Genomic DNA, 26,079 nt, shown 5'->3' on the forward strand with positions numbered 1-26,079 from the left:
TCACAGTTGCCTCCTGAGACAAGAAAACGAAGAAGAGATAGTAAGGAAAGGTGAAGGAAAGATTTATGACCCTGATGACGAAAGTAGATATAGCTCCACATATATCCTATCTAAGGAGCGGCAGGGAAAGAAGTGAGCCACGACAACGGCGCTAGAGCAAAGTGGTAGAGGGCGAGAAAGAGAATCAAGTAAGGGTGTTAGAGCCTATCGAAACTCGTCATCATCGCCTGGCTCAATCCTGACAAGAACCTCTTCCAGGAATCCTTCTAGAAAGGAGGGGATGCCGGCGCCCATACCCACCGGGGCGTCGTTGTCCCACCGCTCGAGCCTGGTAAGGATTCCAACTAATTCATTGGATAATGATTCTATCATCTCTTGGGCATGTTCCCGTCGGGACTGAAGCTCCAATGCCGTTTTTAGACTCTCACCGTCGTGGGCTATTGTAGACCGGGTAGCGATATCTACACAACGAGCACGACGATTAATGGCTTCTTTCAGAGCAGGAAGGATAACACTGTTAAGAGCAGTGACTTCAAGAGGGTTCGACGACTGTTTCGTGTGTTGTGCGTTCGAGTTAGCGGGTTTGTTGTATAAAGAAGGACCATTTAGATCGGGATGACTGGGTGCTAAGCTGTGCAAAGGAGCATGTAAATGGTTTTGAGGTTGAGGTTGCGGCGGCGGAGACGTATGTTTTGGCGTTGGAGGAGGACGCGAATAATGGGACTGCTGCTGAGCTTGTGGTTGAGAAAAGAGTGGAGGCTGAATACGCCGTGGTTCGATTCCGGACCTGACCTGCTGTTCACTGGAGTTTCGTGAAGGTGACGCCTGCAGAGCTGGTGTTTCCATGGAAAAGGATGACCGTGACTGGTGAGGCAACGGTGTCGAGAGCGGGCTCCCTCTGTCAATGAGGGTCGCCATGGAGCTTTCCGGGGAACGATCTAGTTGCAGGAAACTCAAATCTTGTGCTAAAGACTGCTGTAGAGCCCTGTCATAATCACTCCCAGGGCTTTCCCTTACTTTCTGGGGTGTTATATGTGAAGGGGTTTTTGGGAGGTTATCGATATGCGATGGTTTCACCGGGGACGGGGGTAATGGAATCTTTGATGGAGAAGCCAACTTTGGTGAAGTAGGCGTGCTCTTGAGATGAGCAGGAGGACACGTAGGGTTATTCGGCCTAGGCGCTTCCTTTCGGAGCTCGGGTTTGGAATCTCTGTCTCTCGGGCCCTGACCCCTAGCGTTAAGGTCTGCCACTCTCATCGGATTGAGAGCGTGCCCGCGTCCCGCTGGTCGAACGGTGCCAAAGTCCCAAAGATCGTCATCATCCTCGGTGGCCGTTGGGCCGACCGCGGGTTCCTGGTCCAACTCGTCATCTTCGTCATCCTTTTTATTGCCGTTCACTGCCTGCCAACGCTCATAGCGCTCGATCAGTTCCGTCAAGTAGTTGGTTTTCTTCGCTCGCTTGATGAAGGGATGCTCAAGCAACTCTTTAGCTGTCGGTCGCTCTCGCGGGTCTCTCCGAAGACAAAGTTCGACGAAGCTCTTGAATGTTTTGCTGTAATCACCTTGCAGTGTAGGTGGTGGATTCTTTGGGATCAGGAACAGGACCTTCATGGGATGTATGTCCGAGTAAGGAGGTTCTCCGTGAGCCAACTCAATCGCGGTAATCCCGAGTGACCAGATATCAGCTTTGTAATCATATCCTGACTGCTTGATTACTTCTGGAGCCATCCAAAAGGGAGTCCCGACGAATGTATTCTTCTTTGTCATGGTAGCCGATAGCTGGCTAGATACTCCAAAATCCGCCAGCTTCACTTGGCCGCCCGACGACAAAAGAATGTTTGCAGCTATTAAGCATAGGTCTTAGCGTTTTCTCGGGACAGTCAGCGAGAGGCAAGCGTACCTTTAACGTCGCGATGCAGCTTCTTGTCGCTGTGTAGGTAGTCCAGTCCCTTGAGCAGTTCTCGAATGATGATGACAATGTATTCTTCCGGAATTGGCCCCGGGCGCATGAGGTCAGAGCAGCTGCCACCGGAGCAGAACTCCATCACGATCCAAAGACTTGACCCTTTCAAATATGATCCATGGTATCTGGTCACGTACGGGGAGTTGAGCTCGGACAAGATAGCGATCTCTTGGATGATGTCCTCGACCTCGTCCTCGGCATTCTCCACATCAATTATCTTGATTGCGACTGACTTTCCGTTGCGTTTATCGACACTGTGGATGCCGTTCGTATCAGGAATGCCAGTCTAAGGGGGAACTCCAGTGTCATACCCTTTATAAACCCGCCCGAAGCTTCCGCCACCTGAAGTACAAGTCAGAACCATTGCGAGACGACACCAGCAGCCGCTGCCAGTACATACCAATGCAGTTTTGTTTCATGTACAGCGTCTCTGGATCCACCAGGCCTTCCATTTCGGCGGCGCTTCGAGCAGTCTTCGATCATGCACTAGAAATTGCTATGTCTGGGTGCCTAATCAGCACGAGAAAACATAATGCATGACAGTATAAACACAAAGCTAGGGCGATGGGACTATAAAATGGACGATCATCGCCATCGATAAGGAACGATCGGAAGTCAACTTACCTACCAACAGGCGTATGTTTCTAAACGAGGGGAAAGGGACAGCATGAAAAAAAGAAGCTGGGACCTTGAAGATCAGAGCAGCTCAAAGAACGAATATAGCTACTGAGATCAACCAGAAGCGAAGTGTTGACAGTTTCAAATGCTATTGTTTTGGGGAAACCCCGTCGACGTCAACAAAAGCGGGCAGCGAGCGGCTGAGATGGGTCTAGAAAGCAAGACAGGAAATGCGGCCAGACATTCCTTGCTTAAGCCGAGGGTGGAGTCATGAGGAAATTGATAAAGTATTGGCAATAAAGGGCTCTAGATTGATAGCTCCCTTGCATCGTCTTCCACCAGGGAGCCGACGATGAGGACAACCACAACAGGGACAGCAGTAAACAACACCAATAATGCGGATGATTGGGGCCCGCGCGGGGTTTATTCTGCCGGGCGGTCAGTGTGGGCGCTTGCGGGCGGTGTCAGTCCCTGAACAATGAACAATAGGCCAGGCAAGGGTTCCTATGCAGTACAAAGTCTGAATTAAAGTGTTCCAAATGTCAACCAGGTCTGAATGTATTATGTGGTGGGTCATTATTATCCGTGACGAATCATATCGCGTCTAGTAGATAGAAGATCTGCAGACTATCGTACTATGTATATCACCCAGTTCGGTCGTTCTTAATTCTCGATGTATCCGATCATGATAGTACCATTCTTCAGACCGGCATCCCCCACGCTCACGTCAAGAGCATCGATCAAGTTGCGTCCCATGGCATTGAGTTCGAATTCAAGACCAGCCTTCTCCTCCAAGACAGGTTCGGCCTTTAGCCATTCGTAGATCCTCCTGACCGGGTCATTCAGCGCAAAACGTCGGATTACTCTTCCGGTTGGGTGCCGGAACTGAATGCGAGTTGTGGTCGCAGGGTCAGCTGGAGGTTCGGCGTGTGGCCGGTCGGTTGCAATTGACCAGAATGCAGATGTCTCGGCGTTTGTAGTTCCACCTTCGCCAGCCTCATCCATTTCAATGTCATCTTCATCTACCGCTCTACCTTTGCCCTTGACATCGCCAGTACTTCGCGTAAGGTCATCAGGGTCTTCCACCTTCCGTGTTTGCGCAGCCTCTGCGCCGAGACTGTTTTTCATTGCTAGTTCCAACATTTCCTCTTCCGTCATGGCATCAATGCTCTTCTCCTTGGTTTCTGGTTTCCGTTTGGCCACTGGGTTTCGAACATTGTGTTTCAAACTGTAACGGTCAAGAAACTCGTGGAGCTGCATCAGGAAGTCTGCAGCCTTCACTACCGGCGGCCCTGACCAGACCTTCATTTGCTCGCCTGTCCGCGGGTCAACGATGGCGATGTGTGGATAATTATTAGAGACGTCACTGGCTTGGAAGTAGTATTGTAGGTACGGCGCGGCGCGGGGATCGTCTTTAGTGTACTGCAGGAATATGAAGTGTTCTTGGATGGTTTCTCTGACATTGGCGTCCTTCCACAAGTCCCGGTTCAAGACTTGACAGTCGAAGATTGAGGGATCCTGGATATTTACTAGGAGCCACTTCTCGTGCTCACGGCCATCTTCTCGAGCCAGATCCCAAGGCAGCCGTGACATGATTTCGAATGGTGGGCGGTACATCTCTGCGAGCATATTTGACTTGTTGTTTCTTTCAGATGCACCTCCTGTCGCTTCTGCTAGTCTTTCGCGGTGAGCTTCCGCCTCATCTTCGCCCGTCCATATCGACGCAGTATCTTGTTGGTTGAAGATGCCAGGTCGGTCTGATTTTGAGATCATATTAGCAGTGGAGTGGAGCAAGAGAAGTAGAATATATGCTTACTCGCTCGTCGTTGACGGGCACGAATTTGCCCCAGGATACTCTCGTGCATATCATCACCAAAGTCCTCCCCCGGTCCAACAAGGGTTTCGGTCGTGCGGGCCATCGGTGCACGTACTTCATCGGCTGGGTCTTGTCCACCGTACATTTCTTCTTGCAAGCGCCGTGCCATGGCCGCGTCATCTTCAAACGTCGATGTATTTACCGGGTTTCGAGGCGTAGATTGAGCTTCGTCCTCATCAGAATCAATGTGTACTACCCCGGACGCATCTTCATAGCCTGTGGGACGAGACGCTCTGTCTGCTGTAGAAGGCAATGGAGCCGGATCGCGCGTGAGCTCCGCACCGTCGTTCTCAAAGTAAAGCTGCATTGCCTGCTCAATGTTGAAGTCGGTCAGCTGCAGGTACTGGGCTGCAAGCTCCGGCTTCGAGCCGGTGATTTCAGAAAACTGCGCGACCACATCGCTATCCATGGCGAATCGAAATCAGCAAAGTCACTTCTAAATGAACTGTAGTAGCGGTGTCGTGTATCTGCCTTGAAACCTGAGGGCGTGTCTTTGTATGTGTTCAAACCACAAGGTTGAGACGAGGGTTTGCAAACAGATGCAAACCCCTCTAAACTTGGGAGAGGTCAGAAATGTTACAATCAAAAATCTATCGTTAGAAGAAGGCCAGAGAATAAGGAGACATGAGTAGTTTGATAGTTGACTTTCAACAACTGGGGGCAAGCAAGAATAACGATGTATTTAACCTCCGTTCAAGCTCCATGCTTGCTATCAGGCTGCCTCAGTGACGCAGTTGATGATTGTCCGGAGTATGTAATTATCCGAGCTGACTCAATCACGTGAGAAAGGGGACGCGTCGCGTGTGGACGCGACAAAACCAATTATGCCTCTTCGGACGGAGCTGCGATAAGTACTACAACCGCCTCCTTCTGTCTACCCCATGACACAGTTCTCCATAACGCTTGACGGATATTTGTACCTCGCAGTGTGGAGTCTACATCTATAGATAGTGGTGGTCTTTGGTCGCTCTTTCCTATTTCCTCACAATGGCTGCCACGGTTTTGGGGAAGCGCCAGCGGGGCACCATTGAGACAGAAGGTACGACTGCGAGCATTGCTCGCCTCTCCACGCTCCTTCCATCTTACTGACTCGGTTACTTTCATAGCTTCTCTCCCGCCACGCAGTAATAGCAGGCGCCGGACACAGCCGCCTCGAATCCACCGTGAAAGCAAACAAGAACCGGCATCATCGACTCGGCAACTTCGATCTCGAACAAAGCAAGGCGAGGAGTCACAATCGGAAAATGACACAATTACGAAAGATCGCTCGCCTGGCACAAGGCGAACAAGGAAGAGTGATGTACAGAAGCTCGACGAGCCGTCCTCTTCGAAAGAGAACTTCCTACAGATTTCCTCCAAACGTATCAATGACAGCTCGTATACGAAAGAGAACTCCATACCAGTCACCTCCAAGCCTGTCAATGGTAGGTGCAGATGCCAACCGACAATATACCATAGCTAATTTGTATAGACGAAAACTTGAAACCCGTGGAGTTCAAAACCCCTTCGAAAGTTAGATACCGAAATGCTCTCGACTCGCCTCCAGTTACGCCAAAGCACCGAGTTCAGATTGGAACGAAACCTTTAACGCCCCGTACTCCGCGCCAGCTGGGAACGCCGACAACTGCCCAGACTGTATATACACAAGCCCGCCAGCTGTTTGCGCGCGGTGCGAGTTCTGGGCGGATAGTCGGTCGGGAAGCGGAGCGCGAAAAACTTACTTTGTTCATCACCGAAGGTATTCAAGGCCGAAAGGGTGGGTGCATGTATGTCAGCGGTCCTCCAGGTACCGGCAAAAGCGCTCTTGTTAAGGAGGTGCTCGATGAAGTTGATCTCGAGTCGGTGAGAGTCGCACAGCTGAATTGTGCAAGCATGAGAACAGCAAGGGATGTCTACAGCAAACTCACCGAGGACCTGTGTGATGATGACGATGTTTTCAGAAAGAGTGAAGCTGATAGGCTAAAAAGCATGTTCCTGCCGGACAAAAAGCAAGTCAGCAGTCAAGACATGTTCTTGGTCATGCTAGATGAGATCGACCATCTTCTCACTTCGGATGCGGGGATCCTTCAATCTCTGTTTGAATGGTCATTGCAGAGGGAGTCAAAGTTGGTACTAATCGGCATTGCAAACGCACTTGACCTGACGGACAGATCTCTACCTCAGTTGAAAGCGAAGAATCTGAAGCCTCTTCTGCTCCCCTTTTTACCTTACAATGCGGGACAGATTGCGGGCGTTGTCATCAACCGCCTACGGTCATTGCTTCCAGAAGACCAGGCGGAGGACCACAACTTCATCCCTTTCGTCCAACCTACAGCCATCCAGCTGTGTGCGAAGAAGGTCGCTTCACAGACTGGAGATTTACGGAAGGCCTTTGAACTCATCAAACGAGCAATCGACGTCATTGAACACGAAACGATACAGAAGCTCGAGATGCAAAACCCAAACAGCCCTTCGAAGACCATTTTGGTCGAAAATAACAACCTCTCGTCTTCTCCTAAATATTCGGCGCCGAAGCCCAGCTCGGCACTCCCTTACACAATTCTTACAGCGCCCCGAGCTAGTATTGCACACATTGCAAAAATCACATCCTCGGTATTTGGGCAAGGCACCACACAGAGGCTACAATGCCTCAATTTACAACAAAAAGCGGCAATATGTGCGCTGGTCGCACTGGATCGAAAGCGTCGCGAGTACGACATCCCGCAGACTCCGTCTAAGTCTAGAAACATGGCTCCAACAGTCAAGCAAATATTCGACGCCTATTGCACCCTGTGCAGAGCAGATAACATTCTGCATCCACTGACAGCCACGGAGTTCAAAGACGTCCTTGGCAGCCTAGAAACGTTAGGGCTCGTCGGTGAATTCCAAAGTCGAGGCCGAGGTGGTACAGTCGCCGGCGGCTCAGATATACGTCGCACGCCCTCGAAATCCAGCGGGACCTCACTTAGCAAAGCCTTGGATGAACAGAGCCTTGTTTGTTTTGTCTCACAGAAAGAAATTGAGAGTCAGATTACCGGGCCAGGCGAAGGCATTCTCAGGAGGTTGTTCTCGGGTGAAGGCCTATGAAGAATTTGTTTACGTCATTAGTTTTCGGAGCATTCGTGGAGTCTATTAGCGATTGTTGGATACTCGTCACTCATTCTGCTTAGAGTGTCGTTTGGAGCATTGTACTCTTAGATATACAGGAGCATCATTACCATGAACACATGAAACTTATCCTACTAAACAGGGAAACACTTGCCGGAACGGGTCTGTATACAGTTCATATACAGGCCTATAATGAAAAAGGTGCTATACAATCCAAGGAGCAAATGTAAAGTAAAAAGAAGAGACTAATAGAAACAACAGAATGAGATAGACATACAGGGGGGTATGCAAAATGTAACGATATGGTTTATACGGGAAATCAAAAGTCGAAGTCGAAATTTGAAGGCTGAAACAGTGAAAACTGAGTAGTATAGGTGTCCAACCAAACCACCAGGTTTAATCAGGAATGACAGTCGAGGAGGAGTATCGGTCGATAGACTTAGTCGTCCATGGGCTTATCCTCTAACGTGACGCCCTTGGGCTCCGTGACGCTCTCGGCGATACTGCTGCGCTTGCTGTCTGTGCCTGTCTCACCAGCGATGATGGGAAAGCTGGAGCGGCTGCCAAGACCCGGCTTGCGGGTGTGGATGCCGCTGGAGCGAGACATAGAGCTGCGGTTGAGATTGGTTGTGGCGGGCTCCTCGGTGTGAATGGGCGGCGTGGGTGTCTGAGAGTCGTCAGATGGAGCTTCGGAGGGAGGACTGGCAGTAGTCGGTTCCGATGGGTGGTCTGGATCGGTGGGGGATTCGACGGCGGCGACGGCGGTAGCAGAAGTGCCGTTTGTGGCGGGTTCAGGGGAGTCGATGTTCACGGTAGAGAGCTCGTCAGCGGCAGCGGCAGCGGCTGAGGCTGCGGACGTGGGCGAGGGGCTACCGGGTACGTCTAGGCTGTTTCGGGCGGTGGTTGGCGTTTTCGCGCCGGAGACGTTGATCGGGAAGCGGCCTGGCTCCGGGCCGCTGGAACGGTCACGGCGATGTTTGCGAGGGGGAGCTGGGCTGTGGGCACGGCTGCGGTCCATGATAGCCCGATTGCGGGCTTCCATGGCGGCGCGGCGGTTGCTCTCGTCTGTGCTAATGGCCCGTGGACGGGGCGCGGTTCCGTGGAGGCCACTGGACTGGCGCTTCAGTTCTCCAAAGATTGTGTCCTTGTGGGCGAAGAGATCGCGAATCAGACGGTAGCTGTGGCGCTCGTCCATCGTGAGGCTGCTTTCGCTGCGGGGACGAAGAACGCAAGGGGATAACGATTGAGCAAGCGCAGAAACATAGGTTTCGTCGGCGGAGGTCAAGTCTATCAAACGTGTGAAGTGGGTCATAATCGCATCAAGCGTGGCAATGTTGTTAAGACGGAGTTGGCCGAGGGTGCTTTGAAGGACTTTGATGCGTCCTTCTTCGGTGGTCTCGTTTGCAGTCGTGGAGTAAATGGTCTTAATTATTTCGTAAACTTGGGATGAAACAAGAGAGTCTGTTGGAGGTTAATTTTAACTTGTATCTTGTATCTTGATGGGCATCTCCTTACCTGGCAATTCAAGAAGGTATAGCTTGAGCGCGCTTGCAACAACAGGAATCTCATACTTCTGAAGCACTTCAAAGAAGTCGCCTTTCCTGTTGTTCAAAGCGTGACGAAGGTGGTGAGTGGCTCCTAATGGGACATCAATAAGCCAAATAGCACGCCTTGATTCGTCTCCCTCGAGTTCTGGATAACCTATATTTGCCGTTAGCTCTGTGGCGATGAAAAATACCACGTCATCTTACAGTTGTCAAGGTAGGTCAAGAGCGTCGTCACGATGACCGGTACCCTTTTACGGTCCGCCCTTGCCCTAGCCTCGAGGTCGACACCAAAAATTTGGTCTATAAGCCGTTACTTAGTTATGAGCTCGTGCATAGAGTGTACAGAGCACTTACCCTCAACGGAGCCGTAATAGTTTTCATAAGCCTGGACCTTGGGTACGAAACCACCAGTTCTGTAGTTCTCGAGAAGGTACCTGAGATCGCCTAGAGGTTGAATTGTCTCTTGGTACAGCATCATATGGTCCACAGTGCTTTGCAAGTTCGGAATGACGTTGCTTATAGCTCCGGAGAAATCAAGTACCACGGCCTTAATCGCCTTGAGGCGGTCCAGCTCACACTGTTCCATAAACCGCAAGTTTGCAACGATCTCCTCCTCAAGTTTGCATCTAATGAGGTCAAGTTTCCGCACAGCGGCCTTGTACCGTTCATCAGCTTCACGAGCCTCTCTGCGGAGCTTCTCCGCCGGCGTCTCATTGGGATACGGGTTGTTCAAAGGGTTCCAGCCCGCCAACATCTCGGAGACAGATGCGATAGGAGAATCGATGCCATCTTCACTGGTTGCGACAGAGGTCACACGCATCAAAGCTGTTTTCTTCTCAGGTATGCCAGAGATCTGGAAACACTTGGGGCGCCACTGGTAGCGCATTTTGGAGCTATTGGCGAATGTGCTGCCCATATTCCCCACTAACCGGAGGAAGCCATTGTCGACGAGGTCCTGTCCAATCCTCTCCGCGTAACTGAGACTAGTCGCGTTCAAGTACTTCTGGGTATATTCCACGATATCCGCACCGGTCGACGTATTCTGGTACGTGCCGATGATGGGCACTTTGATCTCGCCCTGAGGGATAGTCTCCAACATGTGCACGAGAAGTTTCTTTAAGTCATCTGGAGTGTAAACCCGGTCACCGAGCTCTACCGGCTCGTCGTCCTCTGGTTCATTGTCTGGTAAGATGATCTTGGGGGTCGGCTTGATCTTAGGGCTAGTCTCGGGTGCTTGGAAGGCGAGCTTATTCTCTTCTTCGAGATCCTCGAGGACACGGCATTTGTTGAAGTAGTGGCTCCGCAGCTTCTTGACCAGGTCCACCTGCTTGGTATGTTCCTTGATCCGAGACTGGAGGTCATCGTGGGAGTTTTCGATCCGTGCCTCGTGCTGATCGCACCAGCGTCTGAACGGCGAAACAACCAATTCCCGGATATTCGCCGCAATCTTTTGATGGTTCCTCGACGCTTCGACCATTTCGGTACGAGTTCCTTCATAGGCCTTTAGAAGTTTGTCCAGGTCAGCATACGTCGGAACGAGGTGATATTAAGGGCTGCAGAGCACAACTCACCTTTCGCACACTTGCTCCGTCATCCTTCGCGAATCCCGCTACCATTCTATCCACACTCGGCGCAATATCGCCCAACTTCGAACTGTATGTCTCCTCGGCGTCCGCACGCATCGACGCAACGGTAAGTATTTGCTTATTTTCCACGATACCCTGCTGCAGCTTTCCGTAGAGGACACCCAGACCAGTGGCGTAGTCTGGGGTCCAGAAGGAATCTGCGAACCCCGGCATTGTTTCTGACTTCGGACCAAAGAAATGCAAGCGAAAGGGCGATATAGTATGCAAGCGAGTAATGAGCGGTTCGCTCAGCGGGTTAGCAAGGTTGGAATTAGGCGTCGCCGAGGGCTGTCAACAACCGCGCAAGCGGAGAGCCCCGTCGGTCCGGGGTAGATAGGCTGCGTAGACGGGTCGAGAGCACTGGGCTTCGAAGTGACGAGCGCGGGGCAAGGAAGAAAGGAGAGTCTTTGATCTCGAATGAAGCACCAGTGCCAATGCGAGTTCCAGAACGGGGTGAACTGTTCGAGAATGGGCACAAGAACGCGAGCAAACTGAATGCGTTGGCGCCTAGGAGCAGGGAAATAGAAAGGATGCGCAAAAGATGAAGCAGAAAGGACAGCGGACTAAAGAATCAAAGCAAGAGAGAAACCGGCGTAGTGCTGCGTTATATTTGGTATGATATTGACAAATTGGAGAGAAGGTCGAAGAGAAAGAAGAAGAGTCCCATAAGGTCTCACACAGTGAGTTGGACGGCAGTTCCTGAATCCTGTGCAATCTCCGTATTCGTACGTAAGTAATTTACAGACGCTGCCGCTTCAGCCTTACGTGGGTTTTGTGTCTTAGGCTATTTTTGGCAAAATTACCGTAATCTGCTAAACAGCCGCTGGCTGCTTTGCTATGGGAAAGCTTGTTATTACAGCCACTGCCAGCATTGTTAGGTATATAGAAGAAGCTTCTCGATTGCAGTAATGGGCAAAATAGTAGATCTGATATAATATGTACGTTATTTAACCAGATGCGTCACAGGCTCGCAGCGTTAGACGTCAACCTTCAAGGCGAATTTCAATGTGGGTATCCTCGTGATCGTCGTTACTATTGGCACTAACAGAATATGGAGAATTATTATGATGAAGAAAGGTCCGATGACTGTTTGGAGGTCAGCAGAAGAATTTATAAAGTTTCTTCCATCTCGGCCATGCGGCCTGTTGCGCTCGTTCCTCCTTCATGAGCCACTGGATGTTCAACTCCCGCCGGCCTGTCCGCAAGTCCATGTCTTTCGCCCGGATGATCTTTGTCTTAAACCACAACTTGTAAGGAATGTAGAAGAGAAGGACAACCGGCACCGCAAGATACTTTGAAAAGAAATTGCGGACCAGCATACGGGACGACATGGTTTCATAATCGATCGGCGCAAACCCAACCCAGAACTGGGCAATGAGAACAAGACAGTTGAAGATAAAGCCTATCCACGAGCCTACGATTCCGGGCTGGGAGCGGAAGGCCAGATCGTGCAAACTGTGGCCTTGTACCTGCCATGCGCGGCGAAATCGTATGTGCGCTAAGCAAATGGAACCCCAGGTGAAGATGGACGAGAGGCCGGAAATTGCTATCATCCACTCAAAAGCGACCTCTTGCTCGTCTGTGGCGGCTAGAAATCCCAGCAAGCCCAGTCCGGACGCAATGGCAATGGCCCACAAAGGACGGCCCTTACGGTCAATATAGGCGAGAAACCGAGGAGCTTGCTGCTGCTCTGCAAGCGCCGCCAGGGTCCGAGAAGAACCATACACAGCTGAATTTCCGACGGAAAGAACGGCAATCATGATCACGACGTTCATGACGGAGTCTAGCACTTCAATCCCAGCATTCTTGATGGCGATGACAAATGGGGATGCCTTGGTGTCAATGGTAGATGTCCCGATTAGTCGGCGCTCAGTATACGGAACCAGAAGCCCAACTAGGGTTAGCGAGACAATGTAAAAGAGCGAAATACGCCAGAAGACTTGCTTGACAGCGGTGGGTAGAGACTTGCGAGGGTTGGCAGTTTCGGCAGCGGCAAGACCAACCAACTCGGTTCCTGCAAATGCAAACCCAGCATTTACAAAAACATCACAAAGGCCTTTGAAGCCATGGTGAAAAGCACCAGGGTCACGCCAGTAGGTGGCACCGATGTAGCTCCCATTCGGCCCTCCGGCACAGTTCAAAATAACTCCGAGAATACTATACAAGGTCAATCATTGAACTTAAGAAGGGGGCGTTTAGAGGCTCGGGGTAACCCACATGAAAGCGATTACGGCTATGACCTTAACGGAGGAGAATACAAACTCCGCTTCACCATAGCCTTTAACGCCGAATAGGTTGATGGAAACAATTGCTGCCCAGAATAGGGCTACCCATACAGCGCTGGAAATATTTGATTCCCAGTAGTCAACAGTGATTGCTGCAGCCACAATCTCCAATGGCAGAATGGCAAGCCATTGTAGAGCATAGTTCCAGCCCATGGCGAATCCCCAGGCCGGATCGATAAAACGAGTCGAGTAGTGGGCGAATGAACCAGCCACAGGAAATATAACGGCCATTTCGCCAAGTGCATGCACGGCGCAATATAGCATGCATCCGATCAGCGTATATGCAATGAGAAGTGAAGCCGGGCCGCCAGTAGCAAGGACCCTTCCAGAACTAACGAAAAGACCAGTGCCTGTAAAGAAAGGAAACATCATCAGCGGTTCTATACCTGACTGTCCAGCATGGGAGCGCAGCGGTATCATCCAAACGTTGATAGAAGGGTGCTCGTACCTATGGAGCCTCCAATGGCAATCATTTGTAGATGGCGACCTCTTAGGCTCCGTTGCAACGGGGAGTTGGCAGCTTTCTCCGCCGCGTTTTCAATATCGTATGCTTTGCCATCAGAAAAGGACGCGAATGCCGTAAGGTGAGCATTTGGGTCTCTCTGGAAACTTTCTATTACCCGATGGCCCAGGCTTGCTCGTCTGGATGTAGACTCGCCATAGGCCGGTTCGGACTCGGCTGATGTCGAGCGCTCAGCCTCGGCCTTCAAGGAGTCTTTGTACATTGTGCTCGGTAATATAACGGGCTACACTTTTTCTTCCGGGAAGTTTGAAGAACCGTCTGATATTGACGCTCGAGATGCGGCAAGCCGAAATAGCAAGTGACAAGAGTGCTTTCCGATCTAATAACAAACGGGATAGAGAATGGTGCCGCAGGAAGAGGTCGTCTATTCTCAAATGTGCTCAGCGCGAAGAGAATGAAGAAAGCCTGGCGGGCATCCGCGCCACAGGGAATGCAACGTGCGACGAGATGGCCCCGATGATGGATAAGGAGATCGAGATGCCATAAGTCCAACTTGCCGCTGCCTGGCTGTGGCAGGATCACAGATCACGCTCTCGTTCCCGGGAGATAGCGAGATTAAATGTGACTGGGGACTGGAAATGGTGAGGAAGTCAGTTTGAGTGGCCACCCCCTCAGCCGATAAGAGGGCGCTATGCCCGATATCGCTAGGCTCTTTTGCTGGTACCTGTAGCCTCGGGGCCGGGGTCGTGTGCCCATAACTCTAGTATAGTTGTGTCAAGTAAATGAACTTGCCAACAATCCCATATTTGTGATTATTTATGATCAGCCGCTTCTTTCTTCCCGTTTTCAGGGTTTATAGCCCCGATAAGCCAGAAGAATAGGCACAACCCATGTACTGCGCCAAGAATCAAGCCAGTATACGACACCGAGCTGCTGGAAAGAAAGTAATTTTCTATCATTTCAAGGATATTACACGTATATCATCGCTAGTCGTTGTTAAAGTTGTCATCGCATCAAACTGAAACTCTCGACCCTCAATTAAGAGCTACCAACAGGCCCTTCACCGCCAGGGATTAACTGGAAACTAATTAGACTCTTCAATGCTCACAGAAGCACCATACTTACCATGCAGATATTGTTTCCGTTGAGGAGGATCTTCGGCAGCTTGACCTGAGCACCGGTGTAATCACTATCTCAACATTAGTACATGTCGGAGATTGGCGGACGAAGAGATCGAAGAGCACAATATTACAGGGCCCTTACAACTCAGTCACATCTTCGAGCACCATATCTAAGAGAAAATTAGAAAGAAGCCTTCAGTTCATGGATTGCGGCTGCCACTTACTGACGTAGTCATCGAATCCGAGCAACGTGCCGGAGAATTCTGCCAAGGTCAGTATGCACTTTCCTGTACTTCGAAAGCAAGCAGACCTTTGTCGTTCTTCATGATGATCCATATCCGAGATCCAACACACTTGTCAATCAATTCTAAGAGCCAGTTAGCGTGTACCGAATAAAAGAGAGGTAATTACGTACCTAGAGGAAGGAGTTGAGACGCCATTTCGGAACACACTCGAGGCTTTCTACAGAAGACCTTCTGCACGATATATAGAAACAAGGTTTCTTTTTGAGGCGAAGCGATATAATTGCGCGACGCGGAACGAAGTGGAGCCAAAGCGCTCGATAATCGTAGGTCCCGGCTCCCAGTCACGTGAGCTTTATTAGGGATCATGTAAAACGGCAGAATCGCTCAGGGTCGCTGTGATTGGTCCAAAAAAAACACTGTCACATGACCTCTTCTTACCGCCTGGACCTCGCGGCGTCGGGGTTGCTGTGATTAGTCTAAAAAAAACACTGTCACATAATCTCTTCTAACCGCCTGGACCTCGCGGCGTCAGGGTTGCTATAATTAGTCCAAAAAAAACATTATCACATGATCTCTTCTAACCGCCTTTCGTACGTAGCTCCGCCATAAATATATATATCTACCTCGCAGAGCTAGGGGGTTTAAGGGGGCTACGCCCCCTTAGTTCTAGAATTCTTAAATACTACTTAAAGGCCTTTTTTTGCAAAGAAATAAAGCTACGCCCTATTTCCTAATTAGGCCAGTATTATCACCGCTATGGTGTTGCAATTACGCAGTGTTGTAATAACGCAATCTAGTGGCCTGAGGCCGCCTGATGGAGGAACTTTGGCGCCGAACTAGCCAAGGCGGCAGCCAGTCACATGACGTATAGTGGCCTAAGGCCGCCTAACGGAGAGACTTCGGCGCCAAACTAGCCCCGCGCCAAGGCAGCAGCCAGTCACATGACGCATAATGGCCTAAGGCCGCCTGACGGAGGAACTTCGGCGCCGAACTAGCCCCGCGCCAAGGCGGCGGCCAGTCACATAACGCATAAAACACCAAGTTTGACTTAGAACTCTAACTTAGAGAATTAGTAATTAGTTCTTACTGTAGATATACAACGCCTTTTTATTAAAGGCCTTATTTTATAAAGAAATAGAGCTACGCCCTATTTCCTAATTTAGCCAGGTTACCCTTCCGCGCCTCGCGCATGAATCCCGGCATTAAAGCCTGCGCCCTAAAAATGACGGGACCTACGTTGTAGTTGGTTAATCTTCAGTCTTGGATGGACGATTCCAATGCGAGACTTGGCATCGAGGACCCTGTGTTTATCCGTTCCGGAGATCTATGGCCTCCCAAGTTTTGAGCAGTTTCTGTCTACAATCCACCACTGACATTAAGTAATTTTTCGCAAAGCTCACGCTGTCTGGATAATGCATAAGGGATGCTGAGCTTAGAGCATATAGCCTCTTTTGCCCCAGGTGATGAGTCTGTTTTGCCCGTTAAGGCCTCCGGGAACCAGGACCTCAGAAGTGGGACGCGTCTTGCTGCATGAATGTCTTGTGTGGCACAGCTCGCGCCTCCAATGTCTATCGTTGGCCAGCCTAACCCCTGCACCTAGAAGTCCCATGGCTTTCTTGCCCCTGACGCTGAGACGAACTTTCCAGCAGCATTCAGAGTTTCGTTTCCAGAAACTAGAAAATCCACAAATTCATCGTGGACCCTCCAGCGTAGCGCCATTTCAAGGGGCGCGGTGTTTCCTTTCATCTCATTCAATTCTATCTTCTGAGGGACTCGGGAAACAACACCGACCTGCTATCAGAGACATGAAACGATCATTTAGTGAACAGTCTGAGCCTCGAACACCGCTCGCTGAAGTTCAAAGCAATGGTGACTCTCGCAACAACATCTTACAGAACACAAACACCAGGCAAGCTCCATGGAAGCAGCAAACATCGGCAGCCTCGAAACCTTCAGGCAATGCTGTAACGCATTACTGGAGCCACAGGCTATATAAGACTGAAGAGGGGAAACCGATCATGGTCCATTACTGCAATTCTCGAGCCACGGCCGAAAAGGTGGCTCAATTCTTCGTTAACGAGCCCGTGTTAGGGTTTGACATGGAATGGCAAGCTGGTGCTACTACGCACTGTAGCATCCAGGAAAATTTATCCACTATCCAACTTGCCAGCCGGAACAAAATCGCACTTTTTCACATAGCACGCTTTAGGCCGAATTTGAGTCTAGACCACCTCGTGCCACCAACACTCAAAACTATCCTGGAAAACTCGGATATCACGAAAACAGGAGTGAACATCAAGGGTGACTGCACGCGTCTGCGGAAGTACCTCCAAATCAACGCCCGGGGTACCTTTGAGCTGAGCCATTTGTATAAGCTCATTAAGTACTGCCGAACCAACCCCCAGCTTATTAACAAGTATCGCGTCAGTTTGGCCGACCAGGTCGTAGAACACTTGGGGCTTCCATTAGCGAAAGAACTCGACGTGCGGTGCAGTAACTGGCAAAAGCCCATCACGGCCCAGCAAGCTCATTGTATGGATACCGGGCCCCTATGGCATGAATTTACTCTTCGAAGTGCAACAGCTAACCCACTATCCCAGATGCTGCCGCTGACGCCTATGCCGGCTATCAGCTTTTCGTGGTCATGGATGCGAAGCGAAAAGCTATAAATCCGGCGCCACCGCTCCCTTATCATGACGAACTAAATCTCGCAATACGGTTGAAAGAGGAGACTGAGCCGGTAAAGGACATCGACCCTGGTGAACTATACGCCGCGGAGTTTACGACCATGAAGAAAGCTAGGAAGCCCAGGCAGACACGGACAAAGGACTTCGAACCGACAGCGGGCCTCGATTTGATTGATATGGTACCCGAATCTGCAGAGACAAAGCCTAGGGCGTCCAAAAAGCGCATTCAGACCTTCAAGTATGCCGACGACCCTTCATTCCAGATAGTCAAGGGGGCTGGGAAGCCCAGGAAGCGTAACCAGTCCGTTGAATCCGACGATGAGTCCGATTTCGAGACTATGGAGAGCCCCGAGCATCCTGCGAGGCGTGCTCAAAGTACAGTTTCTGCGATTGAAACTGAGATCACGCCTGTTAAGAGGAAGGTTGGGAGGCCAAGGAAGATCGCACCAAGCGTTGACTCTGCGGATGTTGCCGATATACAACCTGTGAAGAGAAAGGTTGGGAGGCCGAGAAAGCGCGCGCTGAGTGTCGACGCTGCCGACGATCCTCATGTTAAGCCTGTCAATAAGCCCGTGGTGACTAGGCGGCGATCGGCGAGCATCTAGTTGGATATTTCAGCCCACATGATATACTGCTGGCGGTATGTCTCGGAGAGATCTTTGGGCTCGAATACTTTGCTTCATGGACATTAGCGTGTGGAGTTATAGATCACGCCTTGGAGTACAGCTAGAAGTTGTTTCTAGACGATACCACTTCGATCTGTTAATAGCTACCACCTCTTGTACATTGCACACTGTTTAATAAGGCATCTCATGGCCAGGATGCATATCATCATGATTCGCGTGTCATTTCAAATGCTCAATAAACAGTAGGGTATATATATAGAGCTCATGTCTACCAAAATGCGTACACTCTCACTTACTCAAGTCGAGGCCAAGATAGGACACATGGAACCATTTGTAGAATTTATAATCGCTTCACCCTCTTAGAGGGAGCACTTTCGACGCAAGGACCTCCTGTCGGCAGAGCGGACATTCGGGCTTCTCACGAACCCAATCGCACACGCATGTCCAGCAAAATACGTGTCCGCAGGTAGTGACGCTCGGATCCTTGAATGATTCGAGGCAGAGTGTACATTTTCGTTGTTGTCCTTCCGGGATCCAAGGGATAGCATTGGGATCTTCAGAGAGATCATATCTAGCAGCAGATGCGGGTAGGACAGGGAGGGTCGGCGGGTGCTCGATCGAGCGGGTCAAGGTATCTTGTTTGCCGTTGGATCCAGCAGCTTCTGAGTTCACGTCTTGATCCTCCTGCTGTAGGCTATCGCTGACTTTCTTGACGTGGAGGATGCTCTGGACTGCTATTTGCAGGACGAGTAAGACACCTAAGACTTCATAACCGACACGCTGTTCGTTCTCTTCCAACTTCTTCGTGAAAACGTAGCGCAGACCCCAAAAGCGCTTTGATAAATGGTAATATGAGCCGGTGAAATAGAAGGTCGCTATGCTAAGCGCATATATTGGCGACAGGGACGTGATCGAGTCTAGGTGCTCTAAAATGTATTTCTGAATTCGTAGCCTCGTGAAAAACGAGGGCTGCTTTGATTTGTTCTTTGGAGAAAGACTTGGCTCTTTCGTTTGTTGCTGTTGCGCCTTCACTTGTTGCCGGGCGATGCTGCGCTCCAGTTTGGCGCGAAGACGTTGCCGGAAACCGGGGAGAATCCGCTGAAGCGTCCAGGGCACCATGATGCTGCTCAAAACGTATCCAACACGTCTTGAGATCGACGGTAATCGTAGTGTATCATCTTCCAATTGAACAAGGTCACAATATTCCTCTCCTAGTGTCCGGTTTCCCGTCAATGTCGTGAGAGAGAAGTACAGGAGCTCCGTAAGGTGTTTGATGGCATCTGAATAATTATGCGCATATCTGGCGCCTCGAAGAGTTCGAATGATGGATTGGGCCTGGTTGGCCAAATTTGCTGTGAGGAAGGCATCTTTCTCATGTGAACGGATAATGTCTGGGGAGGTCGCGAAGGGATAGAAGTTGGCCGAAGGTCTCGTTGGAGGGGCCGGGGCTAGGAGGGAGAGGTCCTGGTCCGCCATTGTAGGAGGCCTGATTTGATTCAACTCATATAGTCGACAGTAGTATGAGGTGGACAGCGGTTTCTAGGCCTGGCGAAGGTCACCTCTGGGTGCGGAGCATGATCGGAGTGCTTCCCCGGATAGATAAGCCGCCGAGGAATGCCTCGGCTTAGATCACGTGTAAAACCACGTGACGAGCTGTGGATCTAAATGCGGAACACAAGGCCTAGACCGCGGCTAGGCCGAACGCGGACAAGCGCCTTCCCCCCGGAAGCCTCGCTGGCCGCTTTCGACAGCATCCCTGAGCTTCTTGGAGTCTGTGTGCAGCCCAGACCTTTTGAATATTCAGTTATCCCAGAGGTCGGACTCACCCCTAGTCATTCTTTTGCGTGTTGAGTGCCCCGACATTTCTCTTCTTCTCTCCATTTACTTGCGCGAGACTCTTTTATACCGCTGGCTTCCTAGTCTCGTATCCTTTCCCCCGTCTGTCCAAGGCTAGGAGTCCGGCGCCGCTCCTTTCAATGGAATATGGGTCCTGATCAGCATGCTCAATTGGATGCCTTCAGTCTCTTCCTCCCCTTCCCTTCTCGCGTTGCCGTCTTATTGTTAGCAGGTGAGTATCTTCAGTTAGCATTGATGACGCTTGGTTAACGCTTCCGAAGGATTCTGGGGTTGGGCTGCCAATCTTCAGTATCTCCATCAGAATAATATTGTGCGTTGGCCCCTCAGACCCCATTGTTAACAAAGCGCTCGGGAAATATGGACTAACTATTACCAGGACGTCCTCGCATTGATCCGGTATCATACTCGGCAGTCTGCTAACCAACGGACGCCCCACGTCTCCGCGTACCATCTCGCCGGCCTCCTGACCTTTCCTCTACTATTGTCGCTCCTGATCTTTTGGCCAGTCACCCACGGCTCCAGAGAATGGGTTGAATCCGTTGACTACATTCCGCAAGCATACCTCATTATCCTGTTCATCCTCCTTCTACTCCCTTTCAACCGATTATCTCGATCTGGACGGCGCAGATTCCTATCTACATTACGACGTATCAGCATTGGCGGGCTAGCGGAAGCCCAAGACGGCAAATTCGGCGATATTCTACTGGCGGACGCTCTTACAAGCTATGCGAGAGTCATTGCAGACCTTGTGGTTACCTTTTGCATGTTCTTTAGTGCCGAGACGTCAAGCACATCGAAACCGGACCGACACTGTGGCTTTAGCTTCACTATCCCCTTGGTCCTTGCCATACCAAGCATCATCCGATTGAGACAATGCTTGATCGAGTATTTCCGCGTGCGCCGAACAGGCTTCAAGAGTGGCAACACGGGCGGGCAACATCTGGCCAATGCTCTCAAATATGCCAGCGCCTTCCCGGTTATTCTGATTGCTGCGAAATTGAGGAACTATAGCCCTCTCAACTTCCACGGTATCAGCGAAGTGACACTATCTAGAGTCCTGTAAGCTGATTTGTCTAGACCATGCGGCAGCGAGCTGACAATGAACAGCTACTTCTTTACCTTCATTAACTCTTCCTACTCTTTCTACTGGGATGTCACAAAGGATTGGGATTTGACCTTGTTCTCCGAATCGCGAAACGATAACGAGTATCCGTTTGGGCTACGTTACCACCGTTATTTCACTGATCGACAGTATTATACGGCCATTGCTGTTGACTTTGCTGTCCGCTTCTCCTGGATGTCCAAGTTCCTGCCAGGGTTCGGCTGGCTCAGTGAAACAGAGTTTGGACTTTTTGTGCTCATGTTCTCCGAGGTCATTCGTCGATGGATGTGGGTTTTTATTCGAGTAGAAGCTGAGTGGAGTAAGTTCCTCTGTGCACAGTTGGGTTGAATGCATACTAATGGAATTTATCAGTTCGGAACAGCCGAGGGCCAGCCCCGAACGATGTGCTACTTGGAGAATACAGCGACAAACTGGACACAGACTGAACGATCATTCTCTGACCAGCTGAATTGTTCATACCCATTCAAATTATATAGACACGACCTTCTATTCCTTGTCAGGTTTTATTTATATTTGGGACTAATGCCTCTCCCTTCCTTCTTCTTTCCGACATTCTGGCTTTCCATCGCGCTTCAGCAAGCTTCATTTCCTTGCGCTTTGTTACATTGGGGATCTTACCGATCAATCATTTCCTATCCCTTAATCAGTCGACCCGACCCTAGGCTGACTTTTCTTTTCTATTGTATCATATGGGCAAAAGCGTTGACGGAGCTGATTCTGGGACATAATACTGTCATTATAGGCGAGCTTTCGTCTGGGATTATCCTTATACTATGGCACGCGGAATGGGCAGGAACCTCGGAGGACTTAATAGGTCTAAACAATGAGTACATATGGGATGGATTTACGGAACTCGTTCTCTGGTGATTTGTGGGGTTGCATTTTAAATAGAAGCGTGTAACGCAAGATTACGTTAGGGACATCTAACTACTTCAATAGATCCTATACAATCAGAACACATATATCGTCGAGTCATGTGAATTATGTTATGAGATCAGGAAGTCTGTACAGGTGCGTAGTATATGACGTAGATGACAACCAATATGGGATTGGAGAGAATGCAAGCTGCAAGAACAGGTAAGAACATTTAAAGGACAAAGAAGATATGCCTCCGATACCACCATGTAAACAGGAAGACTATACTCCATCAATCCAAGCAAACTCAATACACAAAAAGAGAGACAGCAAAGTGAGATAAAGAGGCGGAACAGGCTTTCATTCCACATGCAGATGATGGGGTATGATGGGGTTGGTCAGTGATGAGGTCTGTTGGGAGAGTGAGGCGGATTCTGATGGCTCTCGAAGAGATCTTCCAGATATGCACTCGGTGTCCGGCCGACAGGCGGGGATGTCAGGTTCACGCTACTCGTCGACCCATCAGCAGCGTACGACTGCCGGAGGTTGCTATTGCTGTATCGCGGGGCCTCGTGCATAACGGGAGCCGGAGGAGGGGACAATGGCGTAGCAGGAGGCGAAGGGCCGGAGCCCGTACGTGTGTAACCCCGAGCCTGGGGTGGCAGGCTTTCAGCAGAGAGGCCGACGTTCTGAGCGAGACCCGCGGCGGCCGTGCCCGCCGAGTAGTAGCCAGCAGGAAGGTAACTGGAGCCTCGGTTGCCGGCATTCTGCATGCCTGCTGTTGGTGAAAAGAACAGGCCGCTGCCGGAGGTTGGGATCTTGGAGGCGCGTGAGTCCCTGTACGAGCTATGACGATTGTTTCCGCTGCCGCTGATCTTCTCGAGGCTGACAGCGTTGTGGTGCGTGTGGCTGTGGCGTGATTGGGAGTGGGAGTGGGATCGGCCGGAGCGCTTCTTCTTTCTCTTGCCGCCGAGCAGGCCCTTGTTCTCGGAGGAGTGCATAATTGCAGCGCGGCGGACGGAGCGGTTTACGGACCATGCCACGATGCCCCGCCATGCGAGGATGGAGAGGCCGATTGCGCCTAGGACAGCGCCGACAGCGATGAACACGGTTCCTTCAGGGGCGGTGGACTTTTGCATATATGGTGCGTCATCTGTAGGGGGGACCGTCATGACGGGATAATTATCCGTTGTCGTGCTTGATGTGGTACTGTTCGAGGTGTCGGTGCTGTTGCTGTCATTGTTGTTATCCGATGAATCCGAGTCATCTTGGGCATGGGCTATTTGCGCGACGAAGGCGATAACGAGAACCAAGAAGAGTAGGAAGTGAGGTCGCCGGGTCGTCGACCGGCCCAGCGAGAGAAAAAGCATTGCAGATATCTGGTATAGGGGCAGTGGGCGGTCAATGTGGGTGATAGGCCCCTGGGTATTCCGTGTTCCAACCACAAGATCGCATTCAGCGCATTAGTCCCCAGCGCGGCGCAAGCCGTCAAGTCGATGAGAGAAGGTAATGGTATATATCGACAGCCGTCTAGGTAGAGAAAGTTGACTCCGCAGAGCGTATCGATAAATATGGGGGACAGTAAGCAAGGGCGTGGATCGATCGATCTCCACCCAAATAATGGATTGGCAGGTCAACAAGGGCGGCTGAAGTCGAGAGCGGCAATGCAATGCACCGGTATAACAAGGTCACAGAAGATGTATGAAGTAAGTACTATGGTCAAGTAAAAGATAATCAAAATGAAGTATGTAGGCCGATGAATGCCGCAGGATGTACTTTAGGTTGGACGCAAGATCAGCCATAGCCCAGCCATCATGTGCATATTGGTAATCACGTGATTCTATATTTAGAGAGAGAATATCTACCAATGAGCTTCTTTCTAACAAGGAACCTTGAACATGCAAATCTACTCCGTAGTTGGTCATCATAGTTCAAAACATAGATCCGCTATTCTAAACATATAATACAAGCTGTATTCAATAACAAACCCATGTGCATTTAAGATATACGTTCAATGTTGAAAAACAAGCATGCCAAAAGCAGTACACTATATAGATGCGTTTACTGCTGCTTCTTCTGCACAGACGAAGAAGTGTCCTTCTCAAAGGCTGCGTAGGAGACCTGTAGGCTCATCAGGGCGCTGAGACCGACGTACAGGATGGCAATGAAAAAGAAAGTCGCGATAAGGCCCATGAAGATGCCTGTATGCTGTTAGAAACGTCAAGATATTCGGGTCAGAGCAAATAAGAGCACTGTACGAACCTGGGGTGAAGTACTGGTACTCATGGAAGATAGAGTTGTTCGTTGTACCGTCACGACGGGAGTGGGAAGAATAGTCTCGCTTCAGATCCATGTGGATAGTATCTTGGTACTGGTCGCCCGGAGACTTGTAGACAGGAGGATCACTATCTTCAAACTCTCTGGGGGTGGTAAGATAGAGGATGGTATATTTCTCCGATGGGAGTCGGCCGACAATGTCAGAAAGGAGCCCGTCTAGGAACAGCTGTCAGTAACATCTCCGCCGCAATATATAACCGCGCATACCATTGTCGGACAACTGTTGCACTCGCTCAGAACCGAGAGGAAGCGAAGAGAATTCGACGAGGATGATCCGAGGCTCGTTGCCAAACTCAGTTGAATATGAACCGGCTGTTCAGATGTCAATGAAGTTCTTCCAGCGGTCCGTTAGGGTTACAAACATGAAGCATCGATAACTGTCGTCTGGGCACCACATTGCGTCTCGAGAATGTTTCGGACCTGCTTCGTCTCCAGTACGCCTGCAACTTCATTGACAATCATAGTGGATCGAATCGCCTTATCCTCGCCTGTCATCTTCGCTCCTAGGCGGGGGGCGGATTTGGCCGTAGCAAAGTCGGTGCTGTGCACCCCAGGCTGGGAAGCGATGACATAGTAGTCAGAGGGGCATGAGCCGAGTTTCGTGGAGAGTTCGTCAAGCAGGGCGGTTGCGGATTTTAGTTGTGCAGGAGTGGAGAGGATCCTAAGCTCGTGAGTTCATGCCCGCAGTCCCATCCTAACGGCCTAACCTACTCGGAAGTGGATGCAAGGAAAAAGGGCGAGGTGTCGCGAAAAGCGCTAGCTGTTGCGGCTCCCAGAGCCAGCAATGAGAACCGACTGAGACGCATTGTGGATGTTGGTGTTTAGGTCGGACAACGAGAGTGTCGGAGGATGATGATGTTGGGGTCGGAAGCCAGGCTGGTGGATTGGGCGAGCTCGGAGGGCGGTCAAATCGGTGCCAGCTCCGACGGATGCAAGATTTCGTCCACTTTTTTTTGGCCGAGGGAATTGCAAATATAACCCCAATATCTACTACTCGTCCCTAAGTACTTAGGCTACGAATTTCCGCTGAAATGGGACCGCAAATCAAAGGAGCACACTCCAAAAAGCGGAAGCTGGCCAGCCGAGTGGAGGAAATCAACTTTGACGATTCCGACCGCCATCAGTTCCTGACTGGCTTTCGCAAACGAAAACAACAACGCATAAAACATGCGCAAGAAATTGCTGAGCAAAAGGCGCGCGAGGCGAAGAGGGAAGATCGAAGAAGGGTGCGTTCTGCTTTTGTAGCTTCTCCCAAGTGGCGCTTATTGACCGGTCTCACCATTTAGATGCGCGAGGAGCGAAATGCGGAATTCGAACGGGCACTTGCGGAACACAAGAAGCAGTTAAAAAGACTTAAACAAGCGGACGAAAGCGGCGACGAAGCTGGAAGTACGTCAAGCGAAGCCGATGAAGACGAGTGGGACGGATTCGAAGAACCCCCAGCGGTGGACTACGAAGCCGAATATATCGATGAGGACAAATACACTACGGTTACGGTCGAGGAGATGGATCCCTCGAAGGAAGGTCTTCTACAATCCGACGATGACAGCTCGGATGAGCGACCGAAGGAGCAACCAGAACCGTCCGAAGACGCCAAGTCAACAGAAAAGCCCAAGGCCAAGAAACAGCAAGATAACAAACTGAAGAAGAAAAAGAAGAAGTTCCGATACGAAAGCAAGGACGAGAGAAAAGTCACCAGGATGAAGGAGCGGATGGCGAATCATAGAAAGGCCAAGGCGCGGAGAGAACGGTGAGACTTGGGTT

The 26,079-nt window shown here is 50.5% G+C and overlaps 12 protein-coding genes across 12 annotated transcripts; 4 read left to right on the forward strand and 8 right to left on the reverse strand.

Annotated features, from left to right (window-relative positions):
• Window positions 1–204: 204 nt before the first annotated feature.
• DSM5745_10881 (putative Ste20-like serine/threonine protein kinase) lies at window positions 205–2,415 on the reverse strand (the record flags this gene model as incomplete). The annotated part of the gene is made up of 4 exons (XM_026752897.1): window positions 205–1,844; window positions 1,901–2,217; window positions 2,275–2,305; window positions 2,364–2,415. 4 exons carry the CDS (start codon window positions 2,413–2,415, stop codon window positions 205–207), a joined length of 2,040 nt encoding a protein of 679 aa, XP_026598535.1.
• An 829-nt stretch (window positions 2,416–3,244) lies between these two features.
• On the reverse strand, window positions 3,245–4,866 carry DSM5745_10882 (DNA-protein crosslink repair co-factor UBX5; the record flags this gene model as incomplete). Its single annotated transcript, XM_026752898.1, has 2 exons — window positions 3,245–4,338; window positions 4,398–4,866. 2 exons carry the CDS (start codon window positions 4,864–4,866, stop codon window positions 3,245–3,247), a joined length of 1,563 nt encoding a protein of 520 aa, XP_026598536.1.
• Window positions 4,867–5,444: 578 nt separating this feature from the next.
• DSM5745_10883 (AAA family ATPase CDC6) lies at window positions 5,445–7,523 on the forward strand (the record flags this gene model as incomplete). The annotated part of the gene is made up of 3 exons (XM_026752899.1): window positions 5,445–5,496; window positions 5,564–5,881; window positions 5,929–7,523. The coding sequence occupies 3 exons, from the start codon at window positions 5,445–5,447 to the stop codon at window positions 7,521–7,523; spliced, it is 1,965 nt and encodes a 654-aa protein (XP_026598537.1).
• A 460-nt stretch (window positions 7,524–7,983) lies between these two features.
• DSM5745_10884 (GTPase-activating protein RGD2) lies at window positions 7,984–10,890 on the reverse strand (the record flags this gene model as incomplete). The annotated part of the gene is made up of 5 exons (XM_026752900.1): window positions 7,984–9,005; window positions 9,060–9,245; window positions 9,296–9,391; window positions 9,446–10,592; window positions 10,663–10,890. 5 exons carry the CDS (start codon window positions 10,888–10,890, stop codon window positions 7,984–7,986), a joined length of 2,679 nt encoding a protein of 892 aa, XP_026598538.1.
• Window positions 10,891–11,813: 923 nt separating this feature from the next.
• On the reverse strand, window positions 11,814–13,726 carry DSM5745_10885 (amino acid permease GAP1; the record flags this gene model as incomplete). The annotated part of the gene is made up of 3 exons (XM_026752901.1): window positions 11,814–12,873; window positions 12,934–13,351; window positions 13,450–13,726. The coding sequence occupies 3 exons, from the start codon at window positions 13,724–13,726 to the stop codon at window positions 11,814–11,816; spliced, it is 1,755 nt and encodes a 584-aa protein (XP_026598539.1).
• Window positions 13,727–14,502: 776 nt separating this feature from the next.
• DSM5745_10886 (RNA-binding protein LSM5) lies at window positions 14,503–15,025 on the reverse strand (the record flags this gene model as incomplete). The annotated part of the gene is made up of 6 exons (XM_026752902.1): window positions 14,503–14,541; window positions 14,590–14,653; window positions 14,728–14,755; window positions 14,810–14,848; window positions 14,896–14,952; window positions 15,001–15,025. The coding sequence occupies 6 exons, from the start codon at window positions 15,023–15,025 to the stop codon at window positions 14,503–14,505; spliced, it is 252 nt and encodes an 83-aa protein (XP_026598540.1).
• Window positions 15,026–16,635: 1,610 nt separating this feature from the next.
• DSM5745_10887 (3'-5' exonuclease) lies at window positions 16,636–18,122 on the forward strand (the record flags this gene model as incomplete). The annotated part of the gene is made up of 2 exons (XM_026752903.1): window positions 16,636–17,362; window positions 17,431–18,122. 2 exons carry the CDS (start codon window positions 16,636–16,638, stop codon window positions 18,120–18,122), a joined length of 1,419 nt encoding a protein of 472 aa, XP_026598541.1.
• Window positions 18,123–18,494: 372 nt separating this feature from the next.
• pex10 (ubiquitin-protein ligase peroxin 10) lies at window positions 18,495–19,619 on the reverse strand (the record flags this gene model as incomplete). The annotated part of the gene is made up of 1 exon (XM_026752904.1): window positions 18,495–19,619. One exon carries the CDS (start codon window positions 19,617–19,619, stop codon window positions 18,495–18,497), a length of 1,125 nt encoding a protein of 374 aa, XP_026598542.1.
• Window positions 19,620–20,126: 507 nt separating this feature from the next.
• Window positions 20,127–21,548, forward strand: DSM5745_10889 (EXS domain-containing protein; the record flags this gene model as incomplete). The annotated part of the gene is made up of 5 exons (XM_026752905.1): window positions 20,127–20,211; window positions 20,261–20,310; window positions 20,377–21,059; window positions 21,108–21,421; window positions 21,475–21,548. 5 exons carry the CDS (start codon window positions 20,127–20,129, stop codon window positions 21,546–21,548), a joined length of 1,206 nt encoding a protein of 401 aa, XP_026598543.1.
• An 828-nt stretch (window positions 21,549–22,376) lies between these two features.
• Window positions 22,377–23,348, reverse strand: DSM5745_10890 (uncharacterized protein; the record flags this gene model as incomplete). The annotated part of the gene is made up of 1 exon (XM_026752906.1): window positions 22,377–23,348. The coding sequence occupies one exon, from the start codon at window positions 23,346–23,348 to the stop codon at window positions 22,377–22,379; it is 972 nt and encodes a 323-aa protein (XP_026598544.1).
• Window positions 23,349–24,039: 691 nt separating this feature from the next.
• Window positions 24,040–25,121, reverse strand: DSM5745_10891 (Ac45/VOA1 transmembrane domain-containing protein; the record flags this gene model as incomplete). Its single annotated transcript, XM_026752907.1, has 5 exons — window positions 24,040–24,179; window positions 24,241–24,471; window positions 24,523–24,627; window positions 24,678–24,976; window positions 25,027–25,121. 5 exons carry the CDS (start codon window positions 25,119–25,121, stop codon window positions 24,040–24,042), a joined length of 870 nt encoding a protein of 289 aa, XP_026598545.1.
• A 225-nt stretch (window positions 25,122–25,346) lies between these two features.
• On the forward strand, window positions 25,347–26,069 carry DSM5745_10892 (rRNA-processing protein RRP17; the record flags this gene model as incomplete). The annotated part of the gene is made up of 2 exons (XM_026752908.1): window positions 25,347–25,541; window positions 25,602–26,069. The coding sequence occupies 2 exons, from the start codon at window positions 25,347–25,349 to the stop codon at window positions 26,067–26,069; spliced, it is 663 nt and encodes a 220-aa protein (XP_026598546.1).
• Between the last annotated feature and the right edge of the window lie 10 nt (window positions 26,070–26,079).

The sequence above is a fragment of the Aspergillus mulundensis genome, assembly GCF_003369625.1.
Source record: "Aspergillus mulundensis strain DSM 5745 chromosome Unknown scaffold_17, whole genome shotgun sequence".
Classification (NCBI taxonomy): domain Eukaryota; kingdom Fungi; phylum Ascomycota; class Eurotiomycetes; order Eurotiales; family Aspergillaceae; genus Aspergillus; species Aspergillus mulundensis.